The sequence below is a fragment of the Sinohyriopsis cumingii genome, chromosome 7, assembly GCF_028554795.1.
Source record: "Sinohyriopsis cumingii isolate HCF-2022 chromosome 7, ASM2855479v2, whole genome shotgun sequence".
NCBI classification, from domain to species: domain Eukaryota; kingdom Metazoa; phylum Mollusca; class Bivalvia; order Unionida; family Unionidae; genus Sinohyriopsis; species Sinohyriopsis cumingii.
The window spans coordinates 119,040,849-119,060,834 of record NC_142967.1 but is presented as its reverse complement, the minus strand read 5'-3'; the positions used below and the strand labels follow the sequence as shown (position 1 = coordinate 119,060,834).

At 34.8% G+C, this 19,986-nt stretch overlaps 1 protein-coding gene across 2 annotated transcripts in view; it reads left to right on the top strand.

Moving 5' to 3' along the window:
* The first annotated feature begins 14,770 nt into the window (after positions 1–14,770).
* Positions 14,771–19,986, top strand: part of LOC149796012 (uncharacterized) — a 316,657-nt gene continuing 311,441 nt past the window's right edge. The window contains exon 1 of one of the 2 annotated variants that reach the window (XM_089965930.1): positions 14,771–16,077. In XM_089965930.1, coding sequence (XP_089822056.1) covers positions 15,379–16,077 — 699 coding nt within the window. In that variant the 5' untranslated portion in view covers positions 14,771–15,378. The remainder of the gene's footprint in view (positions 16,078–19,986) is intronic. The other variant, XM_089965929.1, reaches the window with a different exon arrangement.

Genomic DNA, 19,986 nt, shown 5'->3' with positions numbered 1-19,986 from the left:
CGGAAAAAAGAACCATATTAATAAAAAAACACACGTGTTACCATTTGTGAAAACTGTTCTTTCAATCGGTTGTGTTGTAAGTAATCATCCGTCTTGCCAACAATATGGATGATGTATTATCTCATCATTACTACAGACCTTTTTCTGTCAGGTGTTTTGTAGAATTATCACAGCGTTAGTATATACCAACACTTTTCACTTTCTTTGCATTCCATCTGCCAACACAGTTGCGCTTATACTTACCTCTACCTGTTAATTGTGTGGCCTTGGATGGCCAAAAGGCCTTAAACGTTCGCCTTTACCGATCACTGCCATCTCACCTCTGTCCGCACGCGGTCAAGTTTCGGGCTCGGCCAATGTAGGTACATGAGAAAGCTTGCCACTAGTTCCCTGCGGATATTTATTTCTTACGGGGATTTTCCCTGGTTCTTTCTCTAAAGTTATTCAGACTGCTATGTAATGCCTATAGTTGGCTGAGCTATGGCATTCAACCTACATCAACATAAAATAACCACCAGCAAATTTGTTTGTGGTATTATCTAAAAGTTGGTACGGACCTTTACCTGTCTCTTTATCTATAGTACCATCTCAGCGTTAATACAGATCTCTACCAGTCAATTTATCTGTAGTATAATCTCAGCGTTAATACAGATCTCTACCAGTCAATTTGTCTGTAATATTATCGCACCATGCATTCCAACAGCCGACTCAGTTTCCCGATAGACACACATGTCTTTCATTAAAATGAAGTTTATGATGACTTGGCGTGAATTTGGTTCGACTGAAGATCAGTTATTGTTAATAAGAAAATGGTTGCAACTGAAGTACAGCGGAATACGTCAGTGCCATCCAGACTGGACACAAATGAAAACAATCGATGTGAGACTGAGCACGCTTATATTTCAATAGCATATCACAAGATTTTTCTGAGAGGACATAAATACAATTACCTCAAAGCGTCATAGTAGGAGAAACGGAAATTGAACATTGGAATATTTGCAAACGCAATCAGGCTATTTAAGAAAAATGGAGAATAAAGTACCCAAAGTAAAAAAAATAATCAGAAATAAACAGCAAAAACACATTATCACATAATCAATAATAACGATTGAAATACAATAATATTAATAATTAATAAAGTCCGATCATTTGTGACTATTTCCTCAAAATGTGTCAAATAAACATGTTACAAATGTAGTAATCCAGAGAGAATTTTTTTATCATTATTATTATATCATATGACACAGACTTATTTATATAACGGCACGCAATATGTTCTTTCTTTTCTAAATCTAGAGGAATTTCATCAATGCAGTCATTACAGATTTATCTCTAGGGAATATTATGCTCAATACAGATTTATCTCTAGGGAATATTACACTCAATACAGATTTATCTCTAGCTAATATTATACTCAACACAGATTTATCTCTAGGGAATATTACACTCAATACAGATTTATCTCTAGGGAATATTATACTCAACACAGATTTATCTCTAGGGAATATTATACTCAACACTAAACATTGAGATAATATTTCAGATAAATTTGTATTGATGTTTTGTAATTGTACATAATTCATTGTGATGTTTACATACTGATGTTTTTGCTGAGCTACAAAACGGATGTGGTAATATCAAATTTTACGATTTTGCCAATCTACAAAATGTACGTGATGTTAACATATTTATATTTTTGACAAGCTACACAAAGCATGTGAAACTGATGTTTTTGGCATGCTACATAATGCTTGTGATGTTATTGTTTTTGACATGCTACATAATGCTTGTGATGTTATTGTTTATGACATGCTACATAATGCTTGTGATGTTATTGTTTTTGACATGCTACATAATGCTTGTGATGTTATTTTTTTTTGACATGCTACATAATGCTTGTGATGTTATTGTTTTTGACAAGCTACATAATGCTTGTGATTATACTTTGTGTAAAGTAAGATGCTTGTGCTCTGCTACGTCAGTTGCATCTTACAAAATCCTGAAACTGAGGTAAGAAAACTTTTCATGTTTCAAGTGTTGATCATTCAAGTTGTTTCTGTGCATTTTACTCACATTTAAAATATAACTACTTTCATGTATGTGTATATGTGTGTGTTGGATTTTTAAAGTACTTTTAATAATTTTCCAGTCATATCACTACGATGTCTGCATTGTGGCAGTTTATAGTGATGCCGAGCACTGGGCATCATGCCGCATATATGTAGCATCATGCCCCATCCAGTTACATTATCCTGATACCAGGCCGACCAGTCCTAACAACAGCTTCTTAAAACTGAGTGCCTAGCGAGGAAGCCGTTAGTATCATTTTTGATTAAGCCTTTAGTATGACACGGCCTGGGTTTGAACCAGCGACCTGCCGCACCAGAGGCGGATACTCCAGCCACAAGGCCACATCAACGGTACCCTATTTTCATAATATCTGTATTGTGAACTATATCTTATACTAAACAATCAGGAATGTACTTCGCGTTCATATCGACCATAAAATTAATGATACAAAATATCCTACTGTTATGGGGCAGAAGGTTCATTGTTGAAAAAGAAATTATCTGATAAGCATTCCTTCCCTAGTTTAAAGAGCTGTCCTTTGCACATGATCTCGTTACGTTGAGTGTGATATTGTAAACTATAAATCATTTCGTATACGTTGCCCTGATCGAGGACACTTCTAAAATAGACTTTAAGCAAAATTGAGAATCTTAAGAATATCGATATACTCATAAGACATCACATGCTGATAAATCAATCTCTTTAAGTCATTCCCATCAAATTAATAATACATTCTCTTCACACAGCATCTAATGCACTAAATAAACGATGAATGAAAGAAATTCCTACCCAATGCACATCTAACAGACCTTCAGGTATATTCCCATCAAAACCTATTATCTAGGTAACAACGTTCAGAGTAAAGTATGTAATATCAGTCTCCACCATCGGATCATACGGGATAAGTTACCGTAGTGTATCCTCGGTAATGCACCTTACTGTTCCTTCCTCGGCAAATTATAAACCGGCAAGGTGTTGTGACCATCTACATCTACACCTACACAAAATCTAATCAAACATTTCGAGTGAATCCTTTCTCAATATACTTTCATACTGGTCTGCGAATTCCACTTTCAATGTTCAATTGTACACTTTTGAATATAACATGGTCTGGTGGGAAATTTAAATAGTATGCATATATCACTAGCAACAATTTATGTTTAAACCCAGAATAAAATAAACTGTTTGTTTAGAAACTTTAATGATGACTTCACTATAGAAGATATTATCGGGTTCATAATTTTTTAACAGTGAAATTAGCGGTAGAGAAGAAAATACCAGAGTTGGGATTTCTTAGTTGATAAGGATGGAAAGGTGCGTCCTATAATCCTCAAAATGAATGGGAATATATGAATTTAGAGGCAGAAAACAGATGTGGACAAAATCAGCTATGGCTGTTAGTTTAGGAAATGTTTGAAATGAATTGTGAAATGGATTGTTTGATAAGAAAGCTTGCCTTTCACAAGGACTAATCAGAGGCGTAGCTATGATATTTTGCGCCCGGGGACGAACTATAAAATTGGCGCCCCAGCCCCCTTCCCGTTTAATCACATTTTTGAATATTACCCTTGTTTACTTATTATAATGTAACGTTGTAAGCCTCATTTTGGCGCCCCTGTACCTTGGCGCCCGGGGACATATGTACCCCCCTGCCCCCCCCCCCCCAGCTACCACTCTGGGACTAATAAAAACAGTGTGACTGAATCAGTATAGAATGCAAGGACTAATAGTAACAGTGTAACTGAATCAGTATATAATGCAAGGACTAATACAAACAGTGTGACTGAATCAGTATATAATGCAAGGACTAATACAAACAGTGTGACTGAATTAGTACATAATGTAAGGACTAATAAAAACAGTGTGACTGAATTAGTATATAATTCAAGGACTAATAAAAACAGCGTGACTGAATCAGTATACGATGCAAGGACTAATACAAACCGTGTGAATGAATCAGTATATAATGCAAGGACTAATAAACACAGTGTGACTGAATCAGTATATAATGCAAGGACTAATAAACACAGTGTGACTGAATCAGTATATAATGCAAGGACTAATAAAAACTGTGTGACTGAATCAGTATACAATGCATGGACTTTAAACATGAACCTTAAAATTGAATCCAGTAACATAATGTCCTTGCCCCGAATTAAAACAATGACTTGGATATTCCTATCGGTTTTCAACTATCGGTGAGGGGGTTTACAATGTCGTCTTTACTGCATTTAAATGCTTCATACATTGATGAAAGTGCATCCTTTGTCATAGTTTGGTTTTGTTCCAACTTGAACATATCACCTCAAACATGAATCTGATTTCCCCATAAAACTCATAAAGACTGCCTGCTTTGAATAAAAATTAGAATTGGTTTATCAACCTTTATATTTGTTTTTTTATTCGGTTCTCCTGTTTTATTCAGGGTATCGTTATTATTAGAAACTTATAACACTGCAAAAAAGTACATAGTATAAAAGAGAAGATGCGTACATCAAACGCTACTTGAAAGAAGCCATATACAGTTGCTTTGGTTCGTTTGGAATCATATAGATAATGTTTCTTTTGTATTGACTCCATTGTTGGCAATACTAAGTCAGCAGTAGTCGACACTAAAACCAACATTTATTCAACGATATTAATATCGGGTAATTTAGTTTACATACCCCAAATAACCATTTGTTTTAACTGGTATAAATATATTTGCATATTCACTTAATAAATATATGCCAACATTAATGTACATCCAGCATGCTTCGGAAAGATTATGGGTCACCTGTCATTCCTCTTCTTATGGCGTGTGATGTACACGAAAACTGACCTTTATCCTTTAGATCCTGACTTTGCGAAGGTAAACGTTTGAATAATGTAAATTATATGCATTTTGGATTCTGGAAATGTTATTCAACATAATTTACAGCATTCTCACCATGAGAGAAAAAAATGGAGGTTAAGGGGGTGTGGAATTTAGGTAGCGTTATCACATTATTCACTGCGAAATATATGGTATTTTGAATCGTAAAGTGAGGGGTTCACACTCACACATACACACCCAACATAGAAATAATGATTCGGATGAAATTTCATCTTCAGTAGTTTTCCTCTGTGTCGATAGCCTGTTCATGTAAGCTACAGTTGATGTCTGTGTCGATATGCTATCCGTTAACTGTGGAAAAAGTATTTCTAGTTATTAGATTCCAAACTGCTGACAGACCAATACTTTTGAGACAAATTATTTCTTGAGTTAAGTGTACGGTCAATATTGAGCTACAGTACTTCAGTTATGAATCATGTCTGACGGAAAATAACAAGGGGACAACACGTTGTTCCTTCTGCAGAACATATAAAACCAATTAGAGGCTAACGTTGGGAAAATGTAATTAAATCCATCTTAAGTTGATTACCCTCCAATATATATGTTTATTCAAACCAATTCTCGGGGGCAGAAAATGAATTAATATTATTCGAATATGCCTTGATAAGGACAGTTTGACAAAGCGTTGAGTGAATACTTTTTCAATTGACTGCAAGGTGGAAAAGGAATTAAATTCTTCCGTATGACCGTCCGAAATTGAATAACGCCTCTCTTTATTGGATCATGGGATACATTGGTGAGTAGATGATTTTAATATCTACTTATCTGATTTATTTGAAACACGTGTGCATTTAGATAGTGTGACGTACTAAGTGCAATAATGATTCGAAAAAAGATGAATTAAAGTTAAGTAGATAATTTAATTGATCCCCATAGAATGCATTGCAGAAAACACAATATCAGTATCGAATTATTCTAATAATAACCAAAGGAAGGATGTGTAACTAGGATGTTTGCTAACAACACTATGTAACGCAACTTTAGTTCCTAGGTAGTAAGCGTTATTTCGTAATTTCTTATGCCAAAAAATTGTAGAAAATGGCGAATATTCCCCCAGAAACTTTGCTTTTGTGACCAGGACATTGATATTTTGAAATTTACATATTTCCAATGAGAAACCGGTCGAATTTGTGTCTTTTTGTTGACATAAAGACAGAGAAAAACAAAATATGAATCAAAATTAAAATGTATTTATACTAATGTAATATAAAATGACCACTCAATATGTAGAAGCGAGTAGTTTGTCTTGATTTACGATTGTACTGTAAATCACTTTCACAAATCAGACCCCAAAGGTAGTCTCCCATCGTGTTCTCATTATACTGTCCTTGGTAGCGGCGTTCAAAATCCAGTATATCCTTGCGGAAGCGCTTGCCTTGTTCCTCCGAGTACGCTCTCATATTCTTCTTGAATTTACCAAGATGAGCATCAAGGATATGGACTTTGAGGGACATCCTGCAGCCTATTGTGCCGTAGTTCTTCACATGAAACTCAACCAGCTCCAGATAGTTTTTGGCCTTGAGATTGCCAGCAAGCCGAGACCACTGTGAAAAAGCTGTTCCTAGCCGCTTTCTCCTTATAGGTGAGGTTCTTGGGGAATTCCAGGATCTTCTTTATCTGTGGTCCGACAAAGACAACGGCTTTGACCTTTGCCTCAGACAATTTAGGGATGAAGTCTTGAAGGTACTTGAATACTGACGGCTCCTTATCTAGAGCTCTGACAAATTGTTTCCTAGGGCTCATTTTGACGTGCAGTAGTGGCATCGGCACCTTCCCGGGGTCAACCAGTGGCTCCCACTTGATGTTATTCCTCACCACAAAAAATTCGGTCCACTGTGACCAGTCCCGCATGTGGTAGTGCGCTTTGGTGTCCCTGCTGTCCCAAAAGCAAAGATAACAGGGAAACGTGGTAAAACCACCTTGGAGACCCATCAGGAATACCACCATTTTGAAGTCTCCGATGATTTCCCCAGCCGCTCTCATCATGCTTCGAACAATGTCTTGATCATGTTGTAATCCTCTTTGAGGTGCATCGAGTGAGTCAGTGGAAGAGGCGGGTACGTGTTCCCATTATGGAGCAGCATGGCATTGAGGCTTCTGTATGAGTTGTTAATAAAAAGGCTCCACTCATTCTGGTTACAGGCGATTCCAGTTGCCTAAAACAGACTGGTTATATTGTGGCAAAAGCAGAGCCCATCTTGACGGGTGAAGAAGCTGGAAAAAACTTAGTGACGCTTCCTCTGATCTGCGACTTGCACACGTTCATGCAACAAGTTCCATTGTTTCAGCCTAGACGTGAAAATCTCTGCACTGGACCTGATGAGACCAATATTTTTGATCAAGTCGTTGAGGTCTGTTTAGTTGGGGTATTATGGGTTTCTCTCCACAGTTCCACCTCTGACATTGTCATCTGGTTATACAACGTCTTCCTAGCTCTCAGACGTGCTACTCTCTTCTAAAGACGGCTGCTATCTTTCCGGAGGAGTGGGTAGGGGGAGCTCAGGGCAGTTGTCACCGGCGCGATGGATGATGTAAGGTCAGTATACGTGATAGCAGGTGCATTCTTACCAGTCCGACGTTTGGAAGAGTCCACCATGCAGGTGCATCAATTGCTTGATTGGTCAGTGGGTTACCGCAAAATTCTTGAGATAGCAAACTTCATGGCTCTTTTTTTCCCTCTGTACCATCCTAAAAAATATATTTATTTCACCAATGATTAACGTGTAAGAGAATATCTCAACATTTTTTGTATATGACACATTTTTCAATAATAACATTAAAAATTGTAAAACATTTTATAATTAAAAACGTTTATAATTTTAAAACTTTTAACAAATTTTATAACATAAAATTTCGAGCAACAATTGTCCATCTTACCTCCCAGAGCTTTTTTTTGCAGTGTTTGTAAGTGAAATGAGGTGCCCAGGGTTTGTCTTGATCATCGACAGGCATGCCGGAATATGCCTTGTAGGCCTCAGTCATCTTAGCAGATGCTTCCGCGGAGTACGTTTTCGCTCTTGTCGTGATAAATTGGCTGCACACATAGCAAAATGCGTCTGCCAGATGCTTGCAGTCTCTTGATGCGATCTCAGAAAAATGCAGATATGTATCCACTTAGGCAGCTGGAACTGAAAGGAACTGGTGGGCTTAAGGCCCCTATATTTATGCTCCTATTTATATTACTGGAAAGATCTAGAAAAGTCTAGAAGTTACTCCAAGTTTCCTCAGCACTGTATCTATCTGGAATGTTCTGGAAAATATGTACATTTCAAAATATAATTATAATGGTCACAAAAGCAAAGTTTGTGCGCAGTAATAGCCAGTTTCTATACTTTTTAGGCATAAGAGATTACGAGATAACATTTACTACTCAGGAACGAAAATAGATTTGTTACACGGTGCAATCTGACAGAGGTAAAAGCACAAGCATCAGTGCTACAGGGACGGCTTTACAGTGTGGCAGTAATGTAAAAGTTAAAATATTGATTTAATTCTTCTGGACAATGAATCAATGGAAGTTTGGAACTTTGCGATTTGTAATATGATTATCATTGTGAGTATTAATCTGGGCAATTAAGAAGAAAGATAATTGCAAAAAATGAAAACCCAGTCACATTATCATGACACCAGGCCGACCAGTCCTAACACTAACATCTTAATGCAGAGCGCCTAGCAAGGCAGCTGTTAGTATCATTATATAATTCTTTGGTATGATTCGGCTTGAGTTCGAACCCGCGACCTCCCTCACTCTGAGGCCGATGCTCGAACCAGTAGACCACCTGAGCAGTCATCTGTAAGATGTAGTAACCTTCATAGCTATCAACTAGTATTAATAAAAACCGTCAGATGTAACAACCTTTATAATCATCAAACGGTAGTAATAACATCGTCAGATGCGTTAACCCTTGAAGCCATCAACCAGTATTAACAATAACGTCCGATATGTTGACCTTCAGAGCCATTAACCAGTATTAACAATACCGTCCCATATATTAACCTTCATAGCCATCAACCCGTCTTACCAATACCGTCCGATATTTCAACCTTCAGAGTCATCAACCAGTATTAACAATACCCTCCAATATATTAACTTTCATAGCCATCAACCAGTATTGCCAATACCGTCCGATACTTTAACCTTCAGAACCATCAACCAATATTAACAATATTGTCCGATATATTAACCTTCATAGCCATCAACCAATATTAATGCCATCGTCAGATTCGTTACTTTTCGTAGCCATGAACCACTACTAATAACTCCGTCAGATGCGTTAACCTTCACAGTTATACGCAATCATTAGCTCATATCCTTTGTTGCAATGTAACTTCTACACAATTTGCAATATGGTATGAGGTTTGTGTACATTTTTACTTTGCCACTGGAAAGCCGATTGACATTGTTTCTTATAGTATCTGTTTACATTATACGATTATTTACCTCAAATTAATATTGCTTTAACGAATCATAAACTAAACTTAAACCAAAAATACTAAAGGTTTTCACATTTATCTAGGAATCTAAAAAATTCATATAACGGATGAGTATATGTAATTATAATCAACTTTGCAATTCACAGCATAAATCAATGCTACCCTGTCTTACGATTCATATAATAAATACGCGTTACTTTACATTGCAATTCATGGATTATATGTGTCACCTTACTGTATGATGCATATAAAAGATGAGTCTTACCTTACTCTGTGATTCATTGAATGATAAGTGTTACCTTACTTTGCAAATCATTGAATGAGGAGTGTTACCTTAAAATGTGATTCTTTGAATGAGGAGTTTTACCTTACTTTGTAATGCAGGGAATAGATAGGCGATACCTTACTTTGTAATTCACTGAATGATAGGTGTTACCTTACTTTGTAATTCATTGAATGGTAAGTGTCCTTACTTTGGAATTCATTGAATGGTAAGTGTCCTTACTTTGGAATTCATTGAATGGTAAGTGTCCTTACTTTGGAATTCATTGAATGATATGTGTTACCTTAGTTTGTACTTCACTTAATGATAGGTGTTACCTTATTTTGTGATTCATTTAATGAAAAGTGTTATCTTACTTTCAATTCATTGAATAATAAGTGTTACCTGACTTTGTAATTCATTGAATGATAAGTGTTACCTGAGTTTGTGATTCACTGAATGATAAATGTTACCTAACTTTGTAATTCATGGAATAGATGGGCGTCACCTTACTTTATGATGCATATAATAGATAAGTCTTACATTACATTTGTAATTCAGTGAATGATAAGTGTAACCTTACTTTGTATTTCATTTTATGATAAGTGTAACCTTATTTTGTGATTCATTGAATGATAAGTGTTACCTCACTTTGTAATTCATTGAACGATAAGAGCTACCTTACTCTGCAATTCATTGAGTGATAGGAGTTACCTTACTCTGTAATTCATTGAATAATAAGTGTTACCTGATTTTGTAATTCATTGAATGATAAGTGTAACCTTACTTTGTAATTCATGGAATAGATGGGCGTCACCTTACTTTATGATGCATATAATAGATAAGTCTTACATTACTTTTGTAATTCAGTGAATGATAAGTGTTACCTTATTTTGTGATTCATTGAGTGATGGGAGTTACCTTACTTTGCAATTCATTAAATGATAGGAGTTACCTTACTTTGCAATTCATTAAATGATAGGAGTTACCTTACTTTGTGATTCATTCAATGATAAGTTTTACTTTATTTTGTGATTCATTGAATGATAGGAGTTACCTTACTTTGTAATTCATTGAATGATATGAGTTACCTTATTTAGCAATTCATTGAATGATATGAGTTACCTTACTTTGCAATTCATTAAATGATAGGAGTTACCTTACTTTGTGATTCATTCAATAATAAGTGTTACTTTATATTGTAATTCATTGACTAATAAGAGTTACCTTACTTTGCAATTCATTCAATGATAAGAGTTGCCTTACTCTGCAATTCACTGAATGATATGAGTTACCTTACTTTGTAATTCATTGAATGAACAGTGTAAACTTACTTTGCAATTCACTGAATGATAGGAGCTACCTTACTTTGTAATTCATTGAATGATAGGAGTATATTTACTTTGTAATTCATTGAACGATAAGAGTTGCCTTACTTAGCAATTCATTGAATGATAAGAGTTGCCTTACTTTGTAAATGATTGAGTGATAAGTGTTACCTTACTTTGTGATTCATTCAATAATAAGTGTTACTTTATTTTGTAATTCATTGACTGATAAGAGTTACCTTACTTTGCAATTCATGCAATGATAAGAGTTGCCTTAGTTTGTGGTTCATTGAATGAAAAGTTTTACCATACTTTTTAATTCATCAATTGATAAGTGTCACCTAACTTTTTGACTCCTTGAATGAAATGTGTTACCTTACTGTCGACTCAATGGATGATTCGTGTAACCCTAGTGTGTGATGCATTGACTGATAAGTGTAATCTTACTTTCAAATGCATTGAATGAAAATTGTTACCTTACTTTGTGATACATTAAATGATAAGTGTTACTTTTTATTCGGATTCATAGGATATATAATGTTTACCTTACTTTGCAAGTCATTGAATAAATAAGTGTTACCTTCCTGTTTTGTAACACGAAGAGTTAGAAGACATTATGTTTTATTAGGTCAGTGGCCCAATGTTACAAAGCATATTTTGGTGTCATTTTATTAAGAGAAAATATCTAACTAGAAGCGAGTTATCTAACTTGTATAGGTTGTTGATCAGAGCTTACAAAAAATGCACCAAATCGGATATCAGTTTTATAACCATCTAGCATACATGTAATACGTGGATTACACATATACAAAGACATAAAACATTACAAACCAAAACAGAGTATAAGTGCATACGTTAATGAAATAAGTCAACACTTGTAACGTTAGGAAGAGAAGGAGGACCACATAGTCGGATTGGGAGTGAGATAAATAAAGAGGGGACGGAGAAAAGACATCGCGCTCGTTACAATGTTGCAAGTTGCGCTAATAGTATATACTAAATATATATAATATGGCTGTACGTACTAAAACCATTTAATGTCGAGTATATATTTTTGACCAGTGAATAATTGTGCACAGTTTGACTCTTTACTTAGTTGGATGTCACATTTCAATGATAAATTGAGTTACAAAATGGTCTGCTTAATGATATAGCGAACGAGCTGCGATTTTGTGTTCTAAATAAATAACAGTATAAAAAATGCTAGCATGTTCCTTATCATAAACATAAGCACACTTATTTTACAATTCACGGGATATATAAATGATGCTTAATTTGCTATTTATTGAATACATTTTCCCTTATGTTTCAATTCATAGAATAAATAACTGTTACCTGACTTTGCGATTTATTGAATACATTTGACCTTACTTTTCAATCAGTAGAATATATGTGTTACCTGACTTTGAGATTTATTGATTGAATGTTACCTCATTTGCAATCAAAAGAATAATTAAGTGTAATCTTTCATTGCGGTTCATGCACTAATGCACGTAACCTTCAAATGTGCATTTAAGCACGTTACAATTGATATACGTTTGTTAATGTATAATACATTATTAAGAACGATGAATAAAGAATGCAATACATTTGCAGCACTTGTCGGTAAGTTTGGTAGAATAAGGTCATTGTCTTTGTATGAGTTACGTACTTTCATTGAATGAGTTAATTCAGTGGTTATTGTAAAGCTGCAGAACAGACCTGCTACAAGAGACCACCTGTATTGAGAAACCAGAGTGTGTTGGAATAAGAGGTGGTTTATCAAGCCTGATTTGTCTTTACGATCGCAAGGTTGTGCAGCTTTATGATATTCACGTTTATTTTATGTAAGTACTGAAATACTGGATTTTCCAATGAAATTAATTGTGATAGTGGACTGGAGTGAATTATGATAAATATTTTCACTGCTGTGTTGACAAGATAATCATGCGATTCGAAGATACTCCTATCTGCCCATGTGGCCTAGCGGACTATAGTTCAAAACCAACAAAACCACTGGAAGGAGAATTATATAACTGTTTATATTTCTGTGTGAATAATCACAAAACACACCAGTAGCTAAACTGTATACCGCGTGAGATCCAGTAAGAAGTCGGTCAATTCAGTTTGTAATACAGTACATCTTGTTAACCAATAAGTTTGATTATAAGATGATTTGAACATTTGCTTGCTAAGAGCGAATAACGGATATATTACATCGCCTGGGTGCAAACCTAAAATATTTTCACACATTCAATTAAATGTATCCGTTATTCTCTTAATGAAATACATTCGTTATTCACTCGTTTTAAGGAAATTGGCACCCATCCGATGGTCTAAGTGGTTAAAGTGTCCGATTAGGATGAAGGAGGTAGTAGATTCGAGCCGGGCCGAATCATACCAAAGAATTTTAAAAATGGTTCTAACAGTTGCCTCATTGGGCGCTCAGTATTAAAAGGTTAGTGTTGCAACACGTCGGCCCGGTGTCAGGATAATGTGACTGGGTGGGACATGATGCTTCATGTCTGCAGCATGATGCCCCAGTGCTAGATATCAATATAAACTGCCAAATTGCAGACATCGAATGTATGTATGTATGTATGTATGTATGTATGTATATATATATATATATATATATATATATATATATATATATATATATATATATATATATATATGACTGAAACGTTTTTAAAGCTACGTTAAAAGTCCAAATTACACACACACACACACGAACACACACAAGTAAATATCATCTTCTTTACGTGGCTTTTGCAGCTTTATTATATGCCCAAATAGTCTTACGTGTTTGAACTGTTTTATAGTATACCCAATAAATCTAACAGTTTTGAATTGGTTTATGATATACCCAGGTAATCTTACAGGTTTGAACTGACGTTTGATATGGATGCATAATCCGTATTTCTGTATCGCGCAACCGGTAAGTTTTGTCGATGAGTTCCTTACTCATATTATTAGATTGCACGAACTCTATTTTTTTATAAATCCGAATCATTTGAAAAAAAATAATTCACATAGCATGATTAAAACACTACTAAACCGTAATATATACAAAATAGTATTCGTATATCTTTCCGAGTCGGTGACCAGAAGCAACCCCGCTAGTCTTGGCACATAAATACGTCTCATCTTGACGTAGTTAACGTATCATAGCCCCGTGCCGAACTTGAATTTTTTAACAATACACTTAAACAAATATATTTTTGTAACGCTGAACGAATTATGTTTCAGGTGTTCAACAAAGCATAAATATTTTACTGTAATATATATATATATATATATATATATATATATATATATATATATATATATATATATATATATATATATATATATATATATACTTCCTTCAAATTTAAGCAAATATGGATTTTTCCTGTATTATAATTTAATCTGTATTTGCCGATTTAGGTGTCAAGTTCAGGTTTGCAAACATAATTTAAAATTACCGCGTATGATGTTACGACCTCAAATAAATAAAGGATGTCGACTAAGCAAAACAGAATAAAGAAGCTTTACCTGTGTAAGAAAAATAAAGACCGTACCTCACCAAATCGTATTAAATGTTATTTCATGGAAGCAATATCATATCGAATTGCAATCGTTCATTCCAGAGTACAATATGAAGATAGCACGGAAAACATTTTAAGAAAAAAACATTACTTATTGTAATTAATGCAACGTGTACATGTGCCATTTTGAGTGAGAGCTAATGTGTTAAGAATAGGAAGTAGTAAAATCGTTAGTTCGTTCCTGAGAGATCATTTTGTTTTCTCTTTTCAGTCTTCAGGGAAATAGTGTTGGGTCCATGCGGCTTTCTAGAGTTTATAGAAACTATAAACCAGAAAAGCAAACAATAGCTCTTTCACGACTATTACCGTTGCTAAGGATTAGCACATTCTGGAAAACGCTTAGAACATGCGCATTGGAAAGAAAATAATTTCTTTTTTTTATTGAACTGTCTGATCGAAGGTCCTACTGAGGATTCCGTATGAATTGTGCTTCGTCTTCACCCCAATTAAGGTCGGTGTGTTTCTCAAGCACTGAGTTCACATGTCAGTAATAATTTGGCAGAGAAAAGACTGGTGTATTCGTTCTCTTAACTGATCTCAGAATATAAATATTAGAAATTAATGTATGTAGAAACTTCTCTTTTATAATTTTCTTTGGCATCCTGCACTCATCCATCTTGGCATTTCGGATCACGAATGAAGCGTGCGGATACTTATGACTTATGACTGACAACATGCTTGCATTTTGGATCATGAGAAAAGCGATTCAATAGCTTAGGTCTTATGTCTGGCAACGATTGATATTGTTACCAATACCAATTAAGATACGATCCTTAATAGAGGATACGAAACAATTTGGACAACGAAAATGAATGTACTCGTCTACACGTGAATAAGATGGATGTCTCAAGAATTGAAAACTCTACTTTGGAAGACATGGAGTGCGATTCTGGAAGTGGAAGCATAAATATTTTATTTCATTCGCCAGCTGTCTTGCCAAGGGATTCCCACTCAAGGAACGACGATAATGATTCGCTTGGAACAGGAACTGTACAATCGACAACTGGAAGTTATTACACACTTTCAATGTATACAGCATCAGAGGGGCTTAAAACACCAATACCTCGAGACGAAATTTCATCTGTGGATGCAAATGATTGCTTTCTTACCCCTTTGGAAAGTCCACAGTCTCTGGATACACCTTTTTTTGACGTAAATGATTCATTATTGCATACGTACGGCCAAAAGAAAATATCTGTATCTTCCCTTGAAAACACTAAGGATGAGGACACTGAGTCCCTTGCATCATCCATAATACTTATCAAAGAAAATAAAATCAATGAGCAAAGATTAAAGGATATAGAGCGAAAGGTGAAAGACATAAACTTGGAAGATGCGCTAAATCCTAATGATAATTTTCCTAATAAGGCAAATTCACTGCGATCTAATTTCTCCGATATAGTGAAGACTTCCAAGTCACTTGACAAAATATTAAACGCAGCAGGAACATCCCGGGTCGAGAAAAGTGAGCAAAAACGCAAGGGAAACTTTACGACACCATTATGGGCAGGGACCAGGGCACTGCTGGTACAAAAGGTAAGTCAACGATTATGTAAGATAGGGTGTTGAGAGAGGACAGGTCGATTGGATGATTAGGTGCATGTTCAATGCAAAACTTTATGTCCCTTGCTCTGTCCAAAAACGTATACCCTTTCTCCTAAAACTTCTACTTGGGGACAAATGTTCAAAAATATATGTTTCAACTTTTTTAAAATTAGATTAAGGTTTTTAATGTGATTATGTAATGAAAGTGTAGATGCAGATAAAGCTATTTTCGAACACGTAACTGAGTGTTTTTATAAATTGTTGGATTGAATCTCGGTTTCATTAAGTGTTAACGCTGTCTAGTGACCTTTGGGCATTATGGTATGTGTTAGACAACAACATATTTATCCCTGCTGGCCTTATTCTAGTCGATATTTCATCCTGAGACGCACCAAGACCATATAATAATCATCGAAAATACCAGCTCCTAAATGCTGTATCCGACTGGGCAATTATATGGCAAAGATAGTTTCATAATACTGCCTGAACGTCCGCGGTTCTTCTGCCTTCGGCCAGATTGCTAGATGAGTTATTCGGACGCAGAAAGTATGTGAAGATGTTAACCAACGGTACTGAATATGAAGTAGTTATCCTGATAGAAAGATAATAATGTCCACTTAGTTATTTTCACTGAGAACATTTCAGGCGGATAGTTCAAAGGATGCCATGCTATAAAGATCATGACAAAATGTTTGGTCTAGTTTCAAAAGCCTTTCATAAGGAGTTATGTTAACATAATTGAACACATTCTTATTTGTAGCTGTAGGAGCCTCGTTGGTATTATTCATTTTAAAAAACGAGTCGGGATATTCATTCGATATGGTTTTGCATCATTTGATATGCATATTGATTCATATGCAACTTGCAATAATTTTATTTGTTGCAAATCAACTGATAAATTTTATCAAAATAACCATTATTATCAAAGAAAATGCATAAAAAGAACTGTTAGGTTGAGAAGGCGTGAAAACGGTCGCATAGCTGGACTAGTTAATAAGCTGTCCACAGAAATTTAAACATCACTGTTTACCTGCCTGCATCATGTAAAAACATATAATAGGGAAGTTTACAATATTTAAAGTTCATTACAGTCTTATCAACGTATAGTCGTGGATATGATGATGAATGATTCCAGTGTTTTGTCTAAATTAACGAGACAGCTGCTTACGTTGAAGCTGTTGGCGTCTTTTGTGACTAAGATATCCAATGATGGAGTACAATTCATAAACTAATGCTAAGTAGTTATTGATTTCATCGTTTCCGACCAGAAAAATATTGAAAATTTATCTAATATGTAGGGTATTTAAAAAGAAATTAGGAAAAACTACTCCTTACATTTTGAATTTAAGTTTATCGAAATACAGCATTTGGCAGCATAAAGGACACAAAGGCTTAAGTATCTCCATAAGGACAATGGAGAAAACGGCAAGTAATTTTGAAAGATTCATACTTTTTATAGGATATGTCGACCATGATTTATAGAGGAATTATATTTAAAACGACAGAAAGGCGTTTAAACAGCAAGGTAAAGATTTAACGTTAAGATATATATACTAATAACACCACCATACAGGTTAGACAATTTTTAAGTCGTACTCTATGGAGAGTACAAATTAAAAATTATCTACTCTCTATAATAGTATTATTTGTATTTAATATAAATTTGGCCTACTATTATCAAGCATTCTTCCATACAATCCATGGATTGCACTTTCCGTTCTGTCTGGTGTATATTTATAATTCTCTATAATTAATGATATATACCTTGAGATCTTTCATAGGAATCCGGATTGACTGTGTAGATACATGAGAATTAATTACTAGGTCGTCATACGAGTGTGTCTGCTACACATGAGTGCATACAACACCGATTAAATAACATTAGTTTGGTGTTGTGTGCTTGGTCTTGAGAGAATATGGACTCGTGTGTGCAGGGAAGGCTATGGATGCCGTTTATCCGCGGACCTGTTTTCGAATCTCCGTAGAGTATGAATTAAACATTATCTAGCCTGTATGATAGTATTATCTGTATTAAATAAAAGTTCTGCCTACTAATATCAAGCATTCTTCAATAGAATCAAGGGAGAGCATTTTCCGTTCTGTCTGGTGTATATTTATAATATTCTGTGTGTGTGTGTGTGTGCATATATATATATATATATATATATATATATATATATATATATATATATATATATATATATATATATATATGCCATACAAAACATTTCATACCCTTCATCATATGATGATATTCTTGAAACCCTGTATGGTTCTTAGGCCAAGATTGAGAATGATCAATAGAAAGCTATTGCTTTCAGTTTACCTTGTTGATTAATCCGATGGAAGGTCAGTATAAGCTTTACTGTAATGCCCCGCTGCATTTCACTTTTAATTTTAAGTTAGAATTCAGATGTGAAGTCCATTTCCATGCACTCAATATATTTAGTATTCTATATTCTTGATCAATGTTATATATATATATATATATATATATATATATATATATATATATATATATATATATATATATATATATATATATATACACTTCCTTGCCTGTTACGTCCTAAAAACGACTAGCCTTTGTAACCAAAATTGTTATATATTGAGTGAATAATAAATAATGAGAAGAAATACATTTTAATTGTCTCGAATGGGAGTACAATTAATGATCATGATAATTTCGTCAGCGGGTGTATCGCTGTATGCTTTATATCTGTGAAAGGAAGACCAATGTGTACAAATCAAATCAAAGCGCATTTCACAAAAACATCGGTTTTACAAGAGACATTATCCCATTCAGTATTCCTTCCGTATACAGAATGTTCAACAGTCATACGATAGATCATGTGACCATGGAATGCTAAATATAAAGTCATCCCAAGCTGTGATGTCAGTTTCGTAGAATGATAGAAAGACACCGCTTCTATTTTAAACTATAATAGATAATGTTATTGATAAGTAAGTTAATTAAAAAAACTCGTTATTCCCTCTCTACAACGCAACTTTTGTGATACGAATATTCTGTTAAATTAAACACCCTGTTTTGACCCCGTAATACAAAATATGTTTTGGATTTAAAGCTTCGTTTTAGGTGAATTGCAATAATGTAAATGCCTTTTAATACATGTCCTATCGGAATAATGCTTCAACGATCTATTTAACAATGTATTAAATACCTTATAGTTTGGTACTACATACTATATAGTTTTGTATTAAACACCATTTAGTTTTGTATCACACACCATTTAGTTTTGCATTACACACCAAACATTTTGGGACAGCTCCCGTGTCCTAGTGGTTAAAGCGTCCACTTCGGATGCGGGAGGTCGCGGGTTCGAACACCAATCGAATCATACCAAAGATTTTTTTAAAAAATAGTAATAACAGCTGCCTTGCTATGCTTTGAGCATTAAAAGGTTAGTGTTATGACTGGTCAGCCTGGTCTCGGTACAATGTGACTGGGTGGGACATCATGCTCCGTGTCTGCGGCATGATGGCCCAGTGCTAGAGATCGCTGTAAACTGCCATACTGCATACATCGTAGCGATATGACTTAAATGTTTTAAAGCTATGTTAAAAATCCAAATCACACAAACACGCACACAAACAAACACATACACATACATTGGTATTATATAACATTAGTTTGGCATTACACACCATTAGTTTGGTATTAAACACCATTAGTTTGGTATTACACACCATATAGTTTGGTATTACACACCATATAGTTTGGGATTACACACCATATAGTTTGGTATTACACTCCATTTACTTTGGTACCTCCCACCTAATATATCACCTCATCATATAAGTAATTACGTTGCATAAAATCATATAAGTAATTGCGTTGCATAAAATCGATAATTACTTCATATATTTAAATATAATTAT